Source organism: Ranitomeya variabilis, chromosome 6 (genome assembly GCF_051348905.1).
Source record: "Ranitomeya variabilis isolate aRanVar5 chromosome 6, aRanVar5.hap1, whole genome shotgun sequence".
Classification (NCBI taxonomy): domain Eukaryota; kingdom Metazoa; phylum Chordata; class Amphibia; order Anura; family Dendrobatidae; genus Ranitomeya; species Ranitomeya variabilis.
Window position 1 is genome coordinate 311015044 of NC_135237.1, and position 17285 is coordinate 311032328.

Consider the following 17285-nt stretch of genomic DNA (forward strand, 5'->3'; position numbering starts at 1 on the left):
TTGCATTGTCCTATCAGTCAACAGTCAATTGTGGTTGTTTTAATGTTTTATTGTATGTGGCATTTTTCGCTTTGGATGTGATTTTTTGCTCATTTTTTCATTGCAGAGAAAACTTCCAATAATGGCGAGTGACTCTGAGCATAGCCAATCGGCGAGGGGGAGTGCGGTGAGTAATTATGTCCAGTTGCTTACTATTCACTGCCATTTGTAGCATTGACAATAATTTTTGTATACATTTTTTTACAGGCTTCTTCAAGTGAGGGGGAAGGCACACGGCGGGAGCAGGGAGATCGGTGCCAAGATGTGTCGTCAGGCCGGCAAGTGAGTATTTGTTTTTTTTGGGTTATCTTTTTTTTTGAGTAGCATCCTGCTGGGAGGAACATTAGGAGCATCCTGGTTTCACTAGGGATGTTTAGTAAGCTTAATTACATTATAGCTTTTCAGGGCAGCAAGTATTGGGGGAAGGTAACATACAGTTGAACTCCCTGCACAAAAACATTCAAAAATACAGGTGTAGAAACCATCAATATACATACATCAGATGGCAAAGGATAGGGCAAAGGTACATATCATGACAGGTGCTGGTGGTTGTTTATATTTGCATATTTGTAACCTTTTTGTTTTCTAATTTTTCTAGGTTTCACAACGGGACCAAGGAATAGATGTGGACCTTCTCATATCCTGCATCCAGGAGCGTGGCCCGTTGTGGGACAGCCGTGACCCCCGGCACATGGACCAGGCGGTGATCAGGCGTTTGTGGGCAGAGGTGGCAAAGTCGCTGTGGGATGGCTTTGACAGTGCCTCCGCCACGGACAAAGGCACCTTTAGTGAGTATTGCTGAGACGCTGCTATGACCCATCTTGCCAGGATAAACACAACCGTGTGTGATGCTATCAACGCGTAAACTTTACATCACACACGGTTGTTTTATCCATTTAAAATGCTACATATGTAACCTTTTTTTTTCTTTGCATTCACAGTTAAAAAGTTGAGGACCAGATGGCGATCCATCAAGGACCGGTTCAATAAGGGGCTCCGTGCAGAGGAGGAGCAATCGAGGAGTGGTGCTGCTGCGGCCAAGTCGGTGCCCTACAAATACAACAGGGCACTACAGTTCCTAAGACCAATCCTTGGCCGCCGACAGTAAGTATTTTGTCCACATACCATATTGCACAGCCACATAGTACATTGCCCAGCCACATAGTACATTGACCAGCCACGTACATTGTGCATCCACACACATAGTAGATTTGCAGGCCACTATATCGCAGCCACATAGTACACGTTCTAGCCACGTATCCACATAGTAGTTTTCCCAGGCACATAGTGTATTGGCCATCCATGTAGTCAGCGTAGCATATTGGCCATCCACGTAACTTTTTCCCTAGTGGAATGGTAATTTTTTTAGGTTAAGCGAGAGTCCTTGTAGTCCATGACAGGTTACGTTCTGAGTCAGTGTAGTTCTGATCGCAGGAATAATGATGACGTCTGAATCACATGATCCTAACGTCATGGACATTCCTGTGATCAGATCAGCAAAGTAAGGTTTTTTTTGTTTTTTTTTTTAAACTGTTTTTATAGACCTTAAATTTTATATTATTTTTGCAACATAGACGGCATCTTGAAGTTATTTTTTGACACAATAATTTTTCAAAATATGACAGGGGTATGTATGCATTGCCTTTTGCAGCGGGAACGAACAGTCATTTTCTGCCGTCGGTATGTCCATGATCATTATCGTGAGCCCTAATGGTCATTTGATGATAACAATCAGCAATTTATTATAGGCCACACAGACTGAGAGACAGGGGATTGTAATGTTTTGATGTGTCATGTAATGTAAATTTTTTTACAGGAGTTGGCGTATGTGATAGCTTATTAATTGAAGACTAATTTTTTCCTTTTCTTTTCACAGGACACACAGCAGCACCCTCCAGCGAGCTCCCCCCTGTGAAGCGGAACTTCATGGATCGCCATCTGGACCGTCACAGCCCTCCCACAGCGACAGCAGGCCTGCACCACCATCATCTGGAGAACCGGCTGCCGGTACATCAGGTTTTCCCCTGCCCGAGGCCTCTGGCGCACCTTCGTTCGGGAATTCCCGACAGCGCCAGCGTGCCTCGGACAGGTCAGTCATGCCTGAATTTTTGCACTTGGGCACGGTGTTCCAGAACGGTTTCAAGGCGTTGAGAGATCAAATGTCCAGTATGGAACGGCGCCTTGAAATCCTGGAAGCCGAGCTCTCAAATCCGGCAAAGCATTTTTTAAGCACAATTGCGAAAGGCATGGTGGAAAACCTTACGCCGGAACTCCAGATTTCGGTGATGCAGGACTGCAACAATTCCTATGTGAGGGCTCTGCAGCAGTCTCGGGTCGCGCAGTCAGCGACACTGCCCGTAGTGCCGTCGCTGGCTAGCGTGACTCCGACTACTGCTGCAGAGCCACTCCAGCCACGCCACCTAGGTCCATGTGCCGAGGGACGCCACCACAGGAGACGACACCACAGGCACCATACCACTGTGCCGCCCACTCCTGCTCCTGCCAGGCCCTCATCCTCCCGCAGGAGTGTTTCTGGGGGAGATGACGCAGGGGGAGGGAAAAAAAAAAAAAAGAGGCGACACACAGAGGCAACAAGTGAGGTTCTGGCTGCTCCAGTACGGACAACATCTCGTCGTGGCTCTAGCCACAGCAGGAGCAGCCAGGGCCAAGCAAGGCAAAAATATCGAAGGCTTGTGTTCCCTCCTCCCTCCCCTACAGATGATCCGGTGTCCCCAGAGTACCCTGCGGGGGGTTTGGACCTGCCTTCAAGCATACTTGAATATGGCGGCTCCTCCTCCTCCTCCTCCTCCTTCTTCCGCAGTCGTCGTCCCCGTTCCAAAACCCCACCGTACCATTCACCGCTGATAGCGGATGTTGATCTCCCCTAATTTTATTTTCCATTTTTTTTTCCTGTTAGCCACCAATAAAACTTTATTTGTTTGAGTAAAATATGTGTTCTTATTTTCAAGTATCCTTCTCGGAAATTCACTCCGTGCGCCGTTTATTTGTGCTTCAAACACCTCATATATGCAATGTCAGACAGAATTTTTTTTTTTTTTTTTTTTTTTTTTTTTACTTTTACCTTTTCTTCGGGTGTCTCTCATTGCTGTATGAGGTGTTTACAAACACTAAAGCTGGTTTCAAACACAAAGGGTATGTGTCCACGCTCAGGATTGCATCCGGATTTGCCAGGATCTAAACTAAATATTTGTAGCCAAAACCAGGAGTGGGTGATAAATGCAGAAGTGGAGCATATGTTTCTATTATAATTTTCCTCAATTATTTCCTGGTTTTGGCTTACAAATACTGATGAAAAAAACTAAGCAAATACGGATGCAATCCTGAACGTGGACACATACGGTAAAGTTACCTTCACACTTAACAATGCTGCAGCAAAACATACAATGATGCAATTCACTGCACCATCGCTATTTGGTCGCTGGAGAGCTGTCTGTACAGCTCTCCAGCGACCAACGATGCCGAGGTCCTCGGGTAACCATGGTAAACATCGGGTTGCTAAGCGCAGGGCGCACTTCCGATGTTTACCCTGGTTACCAGTGTAAAATGAAAAAAAATATATATATTCACAATTAGTGTTGAGCATTGCGATACTTCAAGTATCGGGTATCGGCCGATACTTGCTGTATCGGAATTTCCGATACCGAGATCCGAAACTTTTGTGGTATCGGGTATCGGAACAACATTAATGTAAGAGAGAATTAAAATAAAAAATATTGCTATACTCACCTCTCAGACGCAGCCTGGACCTCAGCGAGGGAAGCGGCAGCATTGTTTGTTTAAAATTCGCGCTTTACTTGGTTACGTGAAGTCCCGGCTTGTGATTGGTTAGGGCGGCCATGTTGCCGGGACGCGGACCAATCACAGCAAGCCGTGACGAAATTACGTCACGGCTTGCTGTGATTGGTCCGCGTCCCGGCAACATGGCCGCCATTAACCAATCACAGCAAGCCGTGACGTAATTTCGTCACGGCTTGCTGTGATTGGTCCGCGTCCCGGCAACATGGCCGCCCTGACCAATCACAAGCCGGGACTTCACGTAACCAAGTAAGAGCGCGAATTGTAAACAAACAACGCTGCCGGTTCCCTCGCTGAGGTCCAGGCTGCGTCGGAGAGGTGAGTATAGCAATATTTTTTATTTTAATTCTTTATTTTACACATTTATATGGATCCCAGGGTCTGAAGGAGAGTTTACTCTCCTTCAGACCCTGGGAACCATCAGGGATACCGTCCGATACTTGAGTCCCATTGACTTGTATTGGTATCGGGTATCGGATTGGATCCGATACTTTGCCGGTATCGGCCGATACTTTACGAGTATCTTTCAAGTATCGGACGGTATCGCTCAACACTATTCACAATCGCATCGCCCGGCGTCAGCTTCCCTGCACTGACTGAGTGACGTCCCTCACAGCAAAGCGGTCACATCAACGCTGTGCTGTGCATTCACTTTACGGCCGGCGCTCAGTCAGTGAAGGAAGCGGACGCCAGGGGACGCGAAGATGAGTATATGTATTTTTATTTTTTAGTTTACATTTTACACTGGTAACCATCGGGTTACTAAGCGCGGACATGCGCTTGGTAACCCGTTGTTTTACCTGGTTACCAGTGTAAAACATCGCTGGTATCGTTGTTTTTGCTGTCAAACACAACGATACACGGCGATCTTATCAACAAATAAATATTTTATATGCTATGTCATAAATTTGTTCATTGAAAAAGGGTAGAAAACTGAGAAAACTTTTTTTATTAAACAATATTTTAAAAAGAAAGCTAACAAATTTTTAGATAAGGCACATTAACATTAGTGAACTGTAGGTAGATGCCAAATGTGACATAACCAAACCAACCAAAACGGATTTATTGCACATCATTTTATTACCAGAATCACAATACAGGGATTTATTGGTGTAGTTAAATCCAGAATAAAGTCCAACAGTAAAACATAAACACTACACCATTGTATCTTGCCAGGACACACGGCCAAAGTCTGACACAAAATAGGCCGCAAAACGATCCCTCATCTGTGCAATTTCAACACTTGTCCTCAGAGGATGATCCTGGTAATCGGGCAATGGGTTGGCTATGGGTTCATCCAGTTCCACGTTGACTCTCTCTTTGGTCAGAATATAATTGTGGAGAACCACACACGCCTTCACCACCTCATCCACTGTCTCAGTTTTCAGATTAATGGCGGATCCTAATATCCGCCATTTGGAGGCAAGGATGCCAAAGGCGCACTCCACAGTCCTTCTGGCCCTGGACAGCCTGTAATTGAAAACCCTTTTTGTATGGTCCAGGGCCCGACTGGAGTAGGGTTTCAATAGGTTGGCCGACATTTGGAATGCTTCATCCCCAACCACAACAAATGGCATCGCAGGGCCTTCGGTGTGGGGAAGAGGTCGTGGCTGGGGGAAATTAAAGTTGTTGCTATATAATTTTTGGCCCATATCCGACTCCTTGAATGTGCGTGAGTCATTTGCCCGGCCAAATGCCCCAATGTCCACTGCCAGAAAACGGCAGTCCGCACCGGCAATTGCCATTAGCACAGTGGAAAAATATTTTTTGTAGTTGTAGAACATGGATCCACTTTTCCCTGGCTTGGTAATACGAATATGCTTTCCATCCACCGCGCCAATACAGTTTGGAAAAGAACACACCTGCTGAAATTTCTGTGCGTTTTCCTCCCAGATTTCTCTTGTAGGGACGGGTAAAAATTCCTCCCGGAGATTATCCCACAAAGCGCGGCAGGTCTCAGCAATAATTCCGGAAAGGGTGGAGACTCCAATCCGGAACTGAAAATGAAGGGATCTCAAGGTCTCTCCGGTAGCCAGAAAACTGCAAAGAAGATAAAGAAATTACATTAAAGTACATTGTAATTTATAAAAGTACATTGACCATACCAACCCCCCCCCCCCCCACAAAAAAAAAAAAAAAAAAGGGGGAAGAACATATCACAGTCATTCAGCTACGTACCGTAGAGTGACCAGAAGCCGCTCCTCTGCGGAAATAGCTCTCCGGAGCTGTGTCCCGCCTGCCAATGGATCCTTCCACCCGACGAAGAAGATACCGGAAGCTGTCCTGAGACATCCTGGTGTACTCGAAATACTTCTCCAGGTTCTCATTCAGTTCGCCAAACAAGCTATGGTATGCTCCACGGCTCTCCCGGACTTCCAAGATAGGGTGTATCCAAAAGCGGCGACGACTCCATCTCCGTTTTTCCCTTTCCCTTTGATGACAACAGGCAACAGCATAGGCATGAGCAAAGGCTAATTCCATCTCCATATCCATGATAATACTGTCCATGGGACGCTCCATCATGAATACCAGCAAAATGGGAGGAATTCATGTCTGCCAAGGTATATATACACAATTAAATAAACACCAACCCTCTTCTAGCCATTGGTGGTCCTTATCTATTGTGTAGACCCTTTTTTTGGGGGGTGGGATGAAGAATGACTCACTTTACAAAAAACGCATGCGGCGCAAAACGCTGCGTTTTTGGTACAAAACGCAACTGCATTTTCAAAAAACGCAGCGTTTTGCGCCGCATGCGTTGAACACATGCGGCGCAAAACGCAGCGTTGTGCATGCGTTTTGCTGCGTTTTTGTTTGCGTTGTGCGTTGCGGCGACGCCGCTGCAGCGCACGCCGCAAATGTGAACGTAGCCTAATGGAGTACCAGCTGCTTCAGGCGCAAAGAAGTCGCAGTCAGCGCCGTACAGACTTCACAACCACAGAGTGGGCCACTATGAATGACGTCTGCCAGGTTTTGCGTCCCTTTGATTATTCCACGCGGATGGCAACTGCAGATGATGCACTAGTCAGCATGACTGTCCCCCTTATCTGCCTGCTTGAAAAATCACTGCAAGCGCTAAGGGATGATGTTGTGGAAGAGGTGGAGGATGAGGATTCACCATTTCCATCATCTTCTGGACAGTCAGCGCCACGTGGTTCCTCACAAACGTGTAGGCAGGGGACAGTTTGTGAGGAGGATGAGGAGGAGTCAATGGAGGAGGAAGACATCCGTCCAGAGGAGGGAGTTACCGAATTGTCCAGTACTCAGTGTGTACAGCGAGGGTGGGGTGATGACGAGCGGGCAGAGACCACGCCTCCAGCAGGGGACAGCGTTTCTTGGGCAGTTGGCAGTCTGCAGCACATGGTGGATTACATGCTGCAGTGCCTGAGAAACGACCGCCGCATCGCCCACATTCTCAACATGTCTGATTATTGGGTGTTCACCCTCCTCGATCCTCGCTACCGGGACAACGTAGAAAGCCTCATCACACCGTTGAACCGGGAGCGAAAAATGCGGGAGTACCAAGACACACTGGTCAATTCCATCATCTTCTCCATTCCAACTGAGAGAAGTGCTGCTAGTGCATTCCAAAGCAGCTCAGTGCGTCCAGGCAGTGGTGGAGGCTCTGCACAAAGAGGGAGCAGAAGCAGTGCCTCTGCCCAAGGCAAGACCAGTATGGCCCAACTGTGGCACAGTTTTCTGTGCCCCCCACAAAAGTCTACACCATCACAGACGGCTCCAGTCAGCAGGAGGCAACGGTTCCGTCAGATGGTGACAGACTACATGTCTTGCCCTCTTGCTGTACTCCCAGACGGCTCTTCCCCTTTCAAGTTTTGGGTCTCAAAGCTGGATACATGGCCAGAGCTAAGCCAGTATGCATTGGAGGTGCTGTCTTGCCCTGCGGCCAGTGTATTATCGGAACGTGTCTTTAGTGCTGCAGGTGGTGTACTAACTGACCGTCGCATGCGACTATCCTCCGATAACGTTGACCGGCTTACTTTCCTGAAAATGAACAAGGCCTGGATCTCGCAGGAATTTGCCACTCCTCCTCCTGATTAAATAATTAGGTCACTGTATACGTTATCCAGGTCTCCTGTTGTGTTCATCTTTCTACCACCTGAACTTAAATTCCTGGGCTCCAACACCGCCAGTTGAGGCTCAGAAGTGCCGTCTGCACAGTCAAAACATACGACCCAGTGTTATTGGGTTTCAGTAACGTCAGCTGATCCCCAGCTGTGTAGCCGGCAATGTGTCATGCGACCGCCACGCTGACACAACAACTGAAATGTAAGGGAATCTGTCCCCCCCCCCAAGGCGTTTGTTACTGAAAGAGCCACCTTGTGCAGCAGTAATGCTGCACAAGGAAAAGGTAGCTATTTTGGTTTAGCTCCTTGCACACGCAGAACTTAACACTTATAAAATGTGTCCACTGATACCGTAAAACCGTCCCGGAGGTGGGACTTTCCTTCGTAATATGACGCAGCACAGCCGTCATTCCTACCCCCCCGGCGCTGCGCCCCGGCTCCTCAGCGTTGTTTGATTCCATCCCGGAGCCTGCGCTGTTATGTTATCCCGTGGCCAGGCACACTTAGCGCTGCCCGTCTTCTGGCATCATTTGGTGTCAGGATGGCTGCGCCTGTGCGGCCGCGCTGGCCGAGAGCCCGCCTCGCAGTGTCTTCTGATTTAATCCCACTGGGGGACTGGGATCCATGGACATGCGCATTGCATATCTGAACCTCCACCTCTCACTCATCTCCCTATGGCTTCTTCAGACTGTTCGGTGTCAGCTGGTCCCTAATAGCATGCCACGGTCGTGACACCGCACAGTCTTAAGAAGCCGTAGGGAGGGGAGTGAGAGGCGAGGATATGCACTGCGCATGGCTATGGATCCCAGGCCCCCAGTGGGATAAAATCAGAAGACACTGCGAGGCGGGCTCTCGTCCAGCGCGGCCGCACAGGCGCAGCCAGCCTGACACCAAATGATGTCAGAAGATGGGCAGCGCTAAGTGTGCCTGGCCAAGGGATAACTTAACAGCGCAGGCTCCAGGACGGAATCAAACAACGCTGAGGAGCCGGGGCGCGGCGCCGGGGGGGTAGGAATGACGGCTGTGCTGCGTCATATTACGAAGGAAAGTCCCACCTCCGGGACGGTTTCACGGGACACATTTTATAAGTGTTTAGTTCTGTGTTTGCAAGGAGCGTGATGAAAAGAGCCACCTTTTCCTTTTGCATCTTTTGTGCTGCACAAGCTGGCTCTTTCAGCTACAAACGCCTTGGGGGGGGTTAAAGGTTCCCTTTCGACTTTCTCAGGCTTCGGCCTACATTGTGTTCCTCTGCTTTTCCACCTGTCCCTGGGCTCCAACACCGCCAGTTGCCGTCCAGAAGTGCTGTCCGCACAGTCCCAACAGTCGCTCCTCTGTTATTGGGGTTCAGTAACGTCAGCTGTTCCCCAGCTGTGTGTGTGGCAATCCCTCCTACCTCCTCCACCTCCCCCTCCTGTCCCTGGGCTCCAACACCGCCAGTTGCCATCCAGAAGTGCTGTACGCACAGTCAAAAGTCCCTCCTCTGTTATTGGGGTTCAGTAACGTCAGCTGTTCCCCTGCTGTGTGTGTGGCAATCCCTCCTACCTCCTCCTCCTCCACCTGTCCCTGGGCTCCAACACCGCCAGTTGCCGTCCAGAAGTGCTGTACGCACAGTCAACAGTCCCTCCTCTGTTATTGGGGTTCAGTAACGTCAGCTGTTCCCCTGCTGTGTGTGTGGCAATCCCTCCTACCTCCTCCTCCTCCACCTGTCCCTGGGCTCCAACACCGCCAGTTGCCGTCCAGAAGTGCTGTACGCACAGTCAACAGTCCCTCCTCTGTTATTGGGGTTCAGTAACGTCAGCTGTTCCCCTGCTGTGTGTGTGGCAATCCCTCCTACCTCCTCCTCCTCCACCTGTCCCTGGGCTCCAACACCGCCAGTTGCCGTCCAGAAGTGCTGTACGCACAGTCAACAGTCCCTCCTCTGTTATTGGGGTTCAGTAACGTCAGCTGTTCCCCTGCTGTGTGTGTGGCAATCCCTCCTACCTCCTCCTCCTCCACCTGTCCCTGGGCTCCAACACCGCCAGTTGCCGTCCAGAAGTGCTGTACGCACAGTCAACAGTCCCTCCTCTGTTATTGGGGTTCAGTAACGTCAGCTGTTCCCCTGCTGTGTGTGTGGCAATCCCTCCTACCTCCTCCTCCTCCACCTGTCCCTGGGCTCCAACACCGCCAGTTGCCATCCAGAAGTGCTGTACGCACAGTCAACAGTCCCTCCTCTGTTATTGGGGTTCAGTAACGTCAGCTGTTCCCCTGCTGTGTGTGTGGCAATCCCTCCTACCTCCTCCTCCTCCACCTGTCCCTGGGCTCCAACACCGCCAGTTGCCGTCCAGAAGTGCTGTACGCACAGTCAACAGTCCCTCCTCTGTTATTGGGGTTCAGTAACATCAGCTGTTCCCCTGCTGTGTGTGTGGCAATCCCTCCTACCTCCTCCTCCTCCACCTGTCCCTGGGCTCCAACACCGCCAGTTGCCATCCAGAAGTGCTGTACGCACAGTCAACAGTCCCTCCTCTGTTATTGGGGTTCAGTAACGTCAGCTGTTCCCCTGCTGTGTGTGTGGCAATCCCTCCTACCTCCTCCTCCTCCACCTGTCCCTGGGCTCCAACACCGCCAGTTGCCGTCCAGAAGTGCTGTACGCACAGTCAACAGTCCCTCCTCTGTTATTGGGGTTCAATAACGTCAGCTGTTCCCCTGCTGTGTGTGTGGCAATCCCTCCTACCTCCTCCTCCTCCACCTGTCCCTGGGCTCCAACACCGCCAGTTGCCGTCCAGAAGTGCTGTACGCACAGTCAACAGTCCCTCCTCTGTTATTGGGGTTCAGTAACGTCAGCTGTTCCCCTGCTGTGTGTGTGGCAATCCCTCCTACCTCCTCCTCCTCCACCTGTCCCTGGGCTCCAACACCGCCAGTTGCCGTCCAGAAGTGCTGTACGCACAGTCAACAGTCCCTCCTCTGTTATTGGGGTTCAGTAACGTCAGCTGTTCCCCTGCTGTGTGTGTGGCAATCCCTCCTACCTCCTCCTCCTCCACCTGTCCCTGGGCTCCAACACCGCCAGTTGCCGTCCAGAAGTGCTGTACGCACAGTCAACAGTCCCTCCTCTGTTATTGGGGTTCAGTAACGTCAGCTGTTCCCCTGCTGTGTGTGTGGCAATCCCTCCTACCTCCTCCTACCTCCTCCTCCTCCACCTGTCCCTGGGCTCCAACAACGCTAGTTGCCGTCCAGAAGTGCTGTCCGCACAGAGCCAAACACCTCGCCAATGTGTTAGTGGGGTTCAGCACCGCCAGCTGTTCCCCTGCTGTGCAGCCGGCAACGTGTACTGCGACCGCCACGCAGGCACAACAAGTTAAATTTAAGGGAACCTGTCCCCCCCCCCGAGGCATTTGTTACTGAAGGAGCCACCTTGTGCAGCAGTAATGATGCAAAGGGAAAAAGTGCCTCTTTTCGTGGTGCTCCTTGCACATGCTGATCCTAACACTTATGAAAAGTGTCCCCTCCTACCGTGATACCGTCCGGTTGGTGGAACTTTCCTTTGTGATGTGACGCAGCACAGCCGTCATTCTTACCCCCTTGGCGCCGTGCGCCGCCTCCTCAGCGTTGTTTGAATCAGTCCCGGAGCCTGCGCTGTTAGGTTAGCCCTTGGCCATGCACACATTTTGCGCTGCCCGTCTTCTGACATCATTTGGTGTCAGGCTGGCTGCGCCTGTGCGGCCACGCTGGCCGAGAGCCCGCCTCGTACTGTCTTCTGATTTAATCCCACTGGGGGCCAGAGATCCATGGACATGCGCAGTGCATATCTGAACCTCCACCTCTCACTCATCTCCCTACGGCTTATTCAAACTGTGCGGTGTCAGCTGGTCCCTAATAGCATGCCACGGCCGTGACACCGCACAGTCAGAAGAAGCCGTAGGGAGATGAGTGAGAGGTGGAGGTTCAGATATGCACTGCGCATGTCCATGGATCTCTGGCCCCCAGTGGGATTAAATCAGAAGACAGTACGAGGCGGGCTCTCGGCCAGCGCGGCCGCACAGGCGCAGCCAGCCTGACACCAAATGATGTCAGAAGACGGGCAGCGCAAAATGTGTGCATGGCCAAGGGCTAACCTAACAGCGCAGGCTCCGGGACTGATTCAAACAACGCTGAGGAGGCGGCGCACGGCTCCAAGGGGGTAAGAATGACGGCTGTGCTGCGTCACATCACAAAGGAAAGTTCCACCTACCGGACAGTATCACGGTAGGAGGGGACACTTTTTATAAGTGTTAGGTTCAGCATGTGCAAGGTCCACAATTAAAAGAGCTAAGTTTACCTTTTCCAGCATTAGTGCTGTACACGATGGCTCTTTCAGCTACAAACGCCTGGGCTGGGTTAAAGTTTCCCTTTCAACTTGCTCCAGTGCAGGCTTCGGCCTACACTCTGCTCCCTCTCCTCCTCCTGCTGACCCTGGGCTCTAACACCGCCAGTTGGGGCCCAGATGTGCTAGCTGCACAGAGCCAAACACCAGCCAATGTGTCAGTGGGGTTCAGCACCGCCAGCTGTTCCCCTGCTGTGCAGCCGGCAACGTGTCCTGCAACAGCCACGCAGGCACAACAGACCCAAAGCTGCCGCCAGTGCAGGCTTCGGCCTACACTCTGCTCCATCTCCTCCTCCTGCTGACCCCGGGCTCTAACACCGCCAGTTGGGGCCCGGTACTGCTAGCTGCACAGAGAAAAACACCAGCCAATGTGTCAGTGGGGTTCAGCACCGCCAGCTGTTCCCCTGCTGTGCAGCCGGCATCGTGTCCTGCAAAAGCCACGCAGACACAAGAACTGAAATTGAAGGGAACCTGTCCCCCCTCCCCCAGGCGTTTGTACGTTTTTAAGGCCACCTTGTACAGCGGTAATGCTGCATGTGTGCAAGGTGGCTCATAAACGTATTCTCCTCGCACATGTGGAACTGAAAACACGTCTGAAATGTGTCCTCTGTGTGACCATTTAACCGTCCCGGTGGTGTGACTTTCCTTTGTAATGACACGCTGCAACCCCCTTGGTAGCGCTGCCCGTCTTCTGGCATCATTGTTTGGCTGCCTGCGCCTCTGCGGCCGCCCTGACCCACACAACGCCCCTCGGTGTCTTATTTCTTGGGACTGCGAGGGTGTGATTGATGGGCATGAGCAGTGCATCAGTTCGCCTGTCCCTCATCTCCTTCCGCCTTCTTCAGACTGTGCGGCTTCATGGCCGTGGCATGCGATAAGGGATCAGCTGACGCCGCACAGTCTGCAGCGGGTGTAAGGACCCGAGTGCGAGAGGCGAACATATGTGCTGCGCCAGGCCATGAATCCCAGCCCCGCAGTGTTTTAACAATGTTAAGACACCGCGGGGCTGGGATTCATGGTCATCGCGAACCGCAGCGGCCGACATTAAATGAGGTCAGAAGATGGGCAGCGCTAACAGCGCTAGGCCAGGGGATAACACGACAGCGCAGACTCCTGTACAGCAAATAACAACGCTCAGGAGGCTGCACCCAGCACCAAGGTGGGATTCTTGACATCTGTGCTGCGTCTCATTACAAAGGGAACTCGCGCCTCCAACACAGTTTGACTGTATAAAGGGCTAAATGTTATACGTGTTTCATTCAGCGTGTGCAAGGAGCAAAATTAAAAGAGCAACCTTTGACTTGTGCAGCACTACTGTTGCATAAGCTGTGGCTCTTCTACTTTGTAACCCCTGAGGGGGGGTTAAAGGTTACCTTTGAAATTGGTTCAAGTAGGCTTCGGCCTACACTCTGCTCCCCCTGCAGAGCCCGGGCTCCAACACCGCCAGTTGGGGCCCGGTACTGCTAGCTGCACAGAGCCAAACACCAGCCAATGTGTCAGTGGGGTTCAGCACCGCCAGCTGTTCCCCTGTTGTGCAGCCGGCATCGTGTCCTGCAAAAGCCACGCAGACACAAGAACTGAAATTGAAGGGAACCTGTCCCCCCTCCCCCAGGCGTTTGTACGTTTTTAAGGCCACCTTGTACAGCGGTAATGCTGCATGTGTGCAAGGTGGCTCATAAACGTATTCTCCTCGCACATGTGGAACTGAAAACACGTCTGAAATGTGTCCTCTGTGTGACCATTTAACCGTCCCGGTGGTGTGACTTTCCTTTGTAATGACACGCTGCAACCCCCTTGGTAGCGCTGCCCGTCTTCTGGCATCATTGTTTGGCTGCCTGCGCCTCTGCGGCCGCCCTGACCCACACAACGCCCCTCGGTGTCTTATTTCTTGGGACTGCGAGGGTGTGATTGATGGGCATGAGCAGTGCATCAGTTCGCCTGTCCCTCATCTCCTTCCGCCTTCTTCAGACTGTGCGGCTTCATGGCCGTGGCATGCGATAAGGGATCAGCTGACGCCGCACAGTCTGCAGCGGGTGTAAGGACCCGAGTGCGAGAGGCGAACATATGTGCTGCGCCAGGCCATGAATCCCAGCCCCGCAGTGTTTTAACAATGTTAAGACACCGCGGGGCTGGGATTCATGGTCATCGCGAACCGCAGCGGCCGACATTAAATGAGGTCAGAAGATGGGCAGCGCTAACAGCGCTAGGCCAGGGGATAACACGACAGCGCAGACTCCTGTACAGCAAATAACAACGCTCAGGAGGCTGCACCCAGCACCAAGGTGGGATTCTTGACATCTGTGCTGCGTCTCATTACAAAGGGAACTCGCGCCTCCAACACAGTTTGACTGTATAAAGGGCTAAATGTTATACGTGTTTCATTCAGCGTGTGCAAGGAGCAAAATTAAAAGAGCAACCTTTGACTTGTGCAGCACTACTGCTGCATAAGCTGTGGCTCTTCTACTTTGTAACCCCTGAGGGGGGTTAAAGGTTACCTTTGAAATTGGTTCAAGTAGGCTTCGGCCTACACTCTGCTCCCCCTGCAGAGCCCGGGCTCCAACACCGCCAGTTGGGGCCCGGTACTGCTAGCTGCACAGAGCCAAACACCAGCCAATGTGTCAGTGGGGTTCAGCACCGCCAGCTGTTCCCCTGCTGTGCAGCCGGCAACGTGTCCTGCAACAGCCACGCAGGCACAACAGACCCAAAGCTGCCGCCAGTGCAGGCTTCGGCCTACACTCTGCTCCATCTCCTCCTCCTGCTGACCCCGGGCTCTAACACCGCCAGTTGGGGCCCGGTACTGCTAGCTGCACAGAGAAAAACACCAGCCAATGTGTCAGTGGGGTTCAGCACCGCCAGCTGTTCCCCTGCTGTGCAGCCGGCATCGTGTCCTGCAAGAGCCACGCAGACACTTGCTCTTGTACCTTCTGCTCCCCATCCTGGTTCCAGTACCGTCAGCTGGTTCCGGGCAGAACCTTTGGCTTAGGTGCCTCCCTCTGGGTATCCGAGTTCCACCAACGTCAGGTGGTCCTTGGTAGTGCTTTCAGGCACGGGTACCTCCTGCTTAGTAACCGGGTTCCAGTAACGTCAGCTGGTCTTCGGTAGTTCCATTGGCTCTTGGACCTTCGGCTACCCATCCGGGTTCCAGCACCGTCAGCTGGTTCTCGGCAGTGTCTTTTGCTCTTGTACCTTCTGCTCCCCATCCTGGTTCCAGTACCGTCAGCTGGTTCCGGGCAGAGCCTTTGGCTTAGGTGCCTCCCTCTGGGTATCCGAGTTCCACCAACGTCAGGTGGTCCTTGGTAGTGCTTTCAGGCACGGGTACCTCCTGCTTAGTAACCGGGTTCCAGTAACGTCAGCTGGTCCTCGGTAGTTCCATTGGCTCTTGGACCTTCGGGTAGCCATCCGAGTTCCAGTTCCATCAGCTGGTTCTCGGCATTTTCTCAGCCTTCTTGTACCTTCTGCTACATTTCCAAGTTCAAGAGACTAAACACGATGACCCGGAAGACCACCCCTAAGATGACGACGACACCAGAGACGACAACCACCGTGATGACGACGACCCTGGAGACGATGACCCCGAAGACCACCCCGATGACGACGACCCCGGAGACGACGACCCTGAAGACCACCCCGATGACGACGACCCCGGAGACGACGACCCTGGAGACGACGACGACCTGGAAGACCGAGAAGCAGAAGAACAAGAGGCTGCAGAACAAAGAGCAGAAGAACATTAAGCATAACACTAAATATCAGAGCAAAAAATATTATCTAAATTATAAGCAGAAGAAGACTAAGCAGTGTATGGGGGTGAGTCCGTTCCTCCTCGTGGTGCCCCTGGATAAAGCCTGATGCTGCAGGCCAAACTGAACGCGGACAAATGTAACTCTTTTGTGACAGGCAGAACGGAAGGTGTAATCTTCAAACTTTTATAGATAACAACTACGGGAATGCCTGTCACAAATAAGAATATGATGAAGAAGTAGAATATGATGAAGATAATAGTAAAATAAAAAGAATATGAACAATGTAAGAAAAAAAATAATAGGTAGAAGATGAAGAAGAAGATGAATAAGGTGAAGAAGTTGATGTCAAAGAAGCTGATGATGAGGATAATGAAGAAGAAAGTGTGGGAGAAGTAAAAAAGAAGGTGAAGGGCGTGGAAGTAGTGAACCATCAATATCTGACAAAATAAAAAAAAATTAACATAGTCTAAATCTTTCTACCGCCGAACGTCATAAAAAAAAAACAACCTGCTATTCTATTACATTGGGCTAAACCTCTGTGCCTTTAATATCTCCGCCACGTCCCCCAATACATCCTACATTATTCTTAGTTGTTTTCCTTCATGTAGAATGAACCTACAAGTTTATAAAGGGTTTATTTTAATTCTGATATTTTCGTCCCATTGACTTGCATTGGGATCGGGTATCGGTATCGGATTAGATCCGATATTTTGACGGTATCGGCCGATACTTTCCGATACCGATACTTTCCGATATCGGAAAGTATCGCTCAACACTATTCCAGAGCTATAACCTCATAAAGTGACAGTGGTCAGAATTGTAAAAATTGGCTTGGTCAGTAAGTACCAAATTGGCTCTGTCACTAAGGGGTTAAACGGAACTTGTCAGCAGGATTGTGCATAGTAACCTATACACATTGTCATATCGGAGCCTTTATACTGAATATAATGATTGGTTGATGAAATCCATCTTGTGGTTATTGCTTAATCTTTATTTTCAGTTTTGTGTTAATGAGATTCTCGTGCCTTAAGGCGGAGTCATTGCATGTGGTGCTCTGATTAGATAGTCATAATGGAGACTGCTGACAGGTCCGTGGCCCCTGTGATGCAGCATAATTGCATGTTTACTGTGCACTTAATCCCTTTTGCTTATTTAATTGAAAATGGGGCCCGCCGCCCCTGTGCAGTAGCAGCTATCGGTGTGTATAGAGATTCGATAGCTGCCATTGCGCAGGTTCCCAGAGGAACCATCTTGCTGGAGAAGGAA

At 50.9% G+C, this 17285-nt stretch overlaps 1 protein-coding gene across 1 annotated transcript; it reads left to right on the forward strand.

Annotated features, from left to right (window-relative positions):
* The first annotated feature begins 562 nt into the window (after positions 1–562).
* LOC143782356 (uncharacterized) lies at positions 563–3280 on the forward strand. Its single transcript, XM_077269718.1, has 3 exons — positions 563–827; positions 981–1143; positions 1916–3280. The coding sequence occupies exons 1-3, from the start codon at positions 731–733 to the stop codon at positions 2925–2927; spliced, it is 1272 nt and encodes a 423-aa protein (XP_077125833.1). The 5' UTR covers positions 563–730; the 3' UTR covers positions 2928–3280.
* Positions 3281–17285: the final 14005 nt, after the last annotated feature.

Excerpts from the sequence above, each read along its gene's own strand:
- LOC143782356 (XM_077269718.1), top strand. The coding sequence starts at position 731 with ATGGACCAGGCGGTGATCAGGCGTTTGTGGGCAGAGGTGGCAAAGTCG. Across the intron at positions 828-980 it reads CACGGACAAAGGCACCTTTA|TTAAAAAGTTGAGGACCAGA; the intron begins GTGAGTATTGCT and ends TTGCATTCACAG. Across the intron at positions 1,144-1,915 it reads CCAATCCTTGGCCGCCGACA|GACACACAGCAGCACCCTCC; the intron begins GTAAGTATTTTG and ends TTCTTTTCACAG.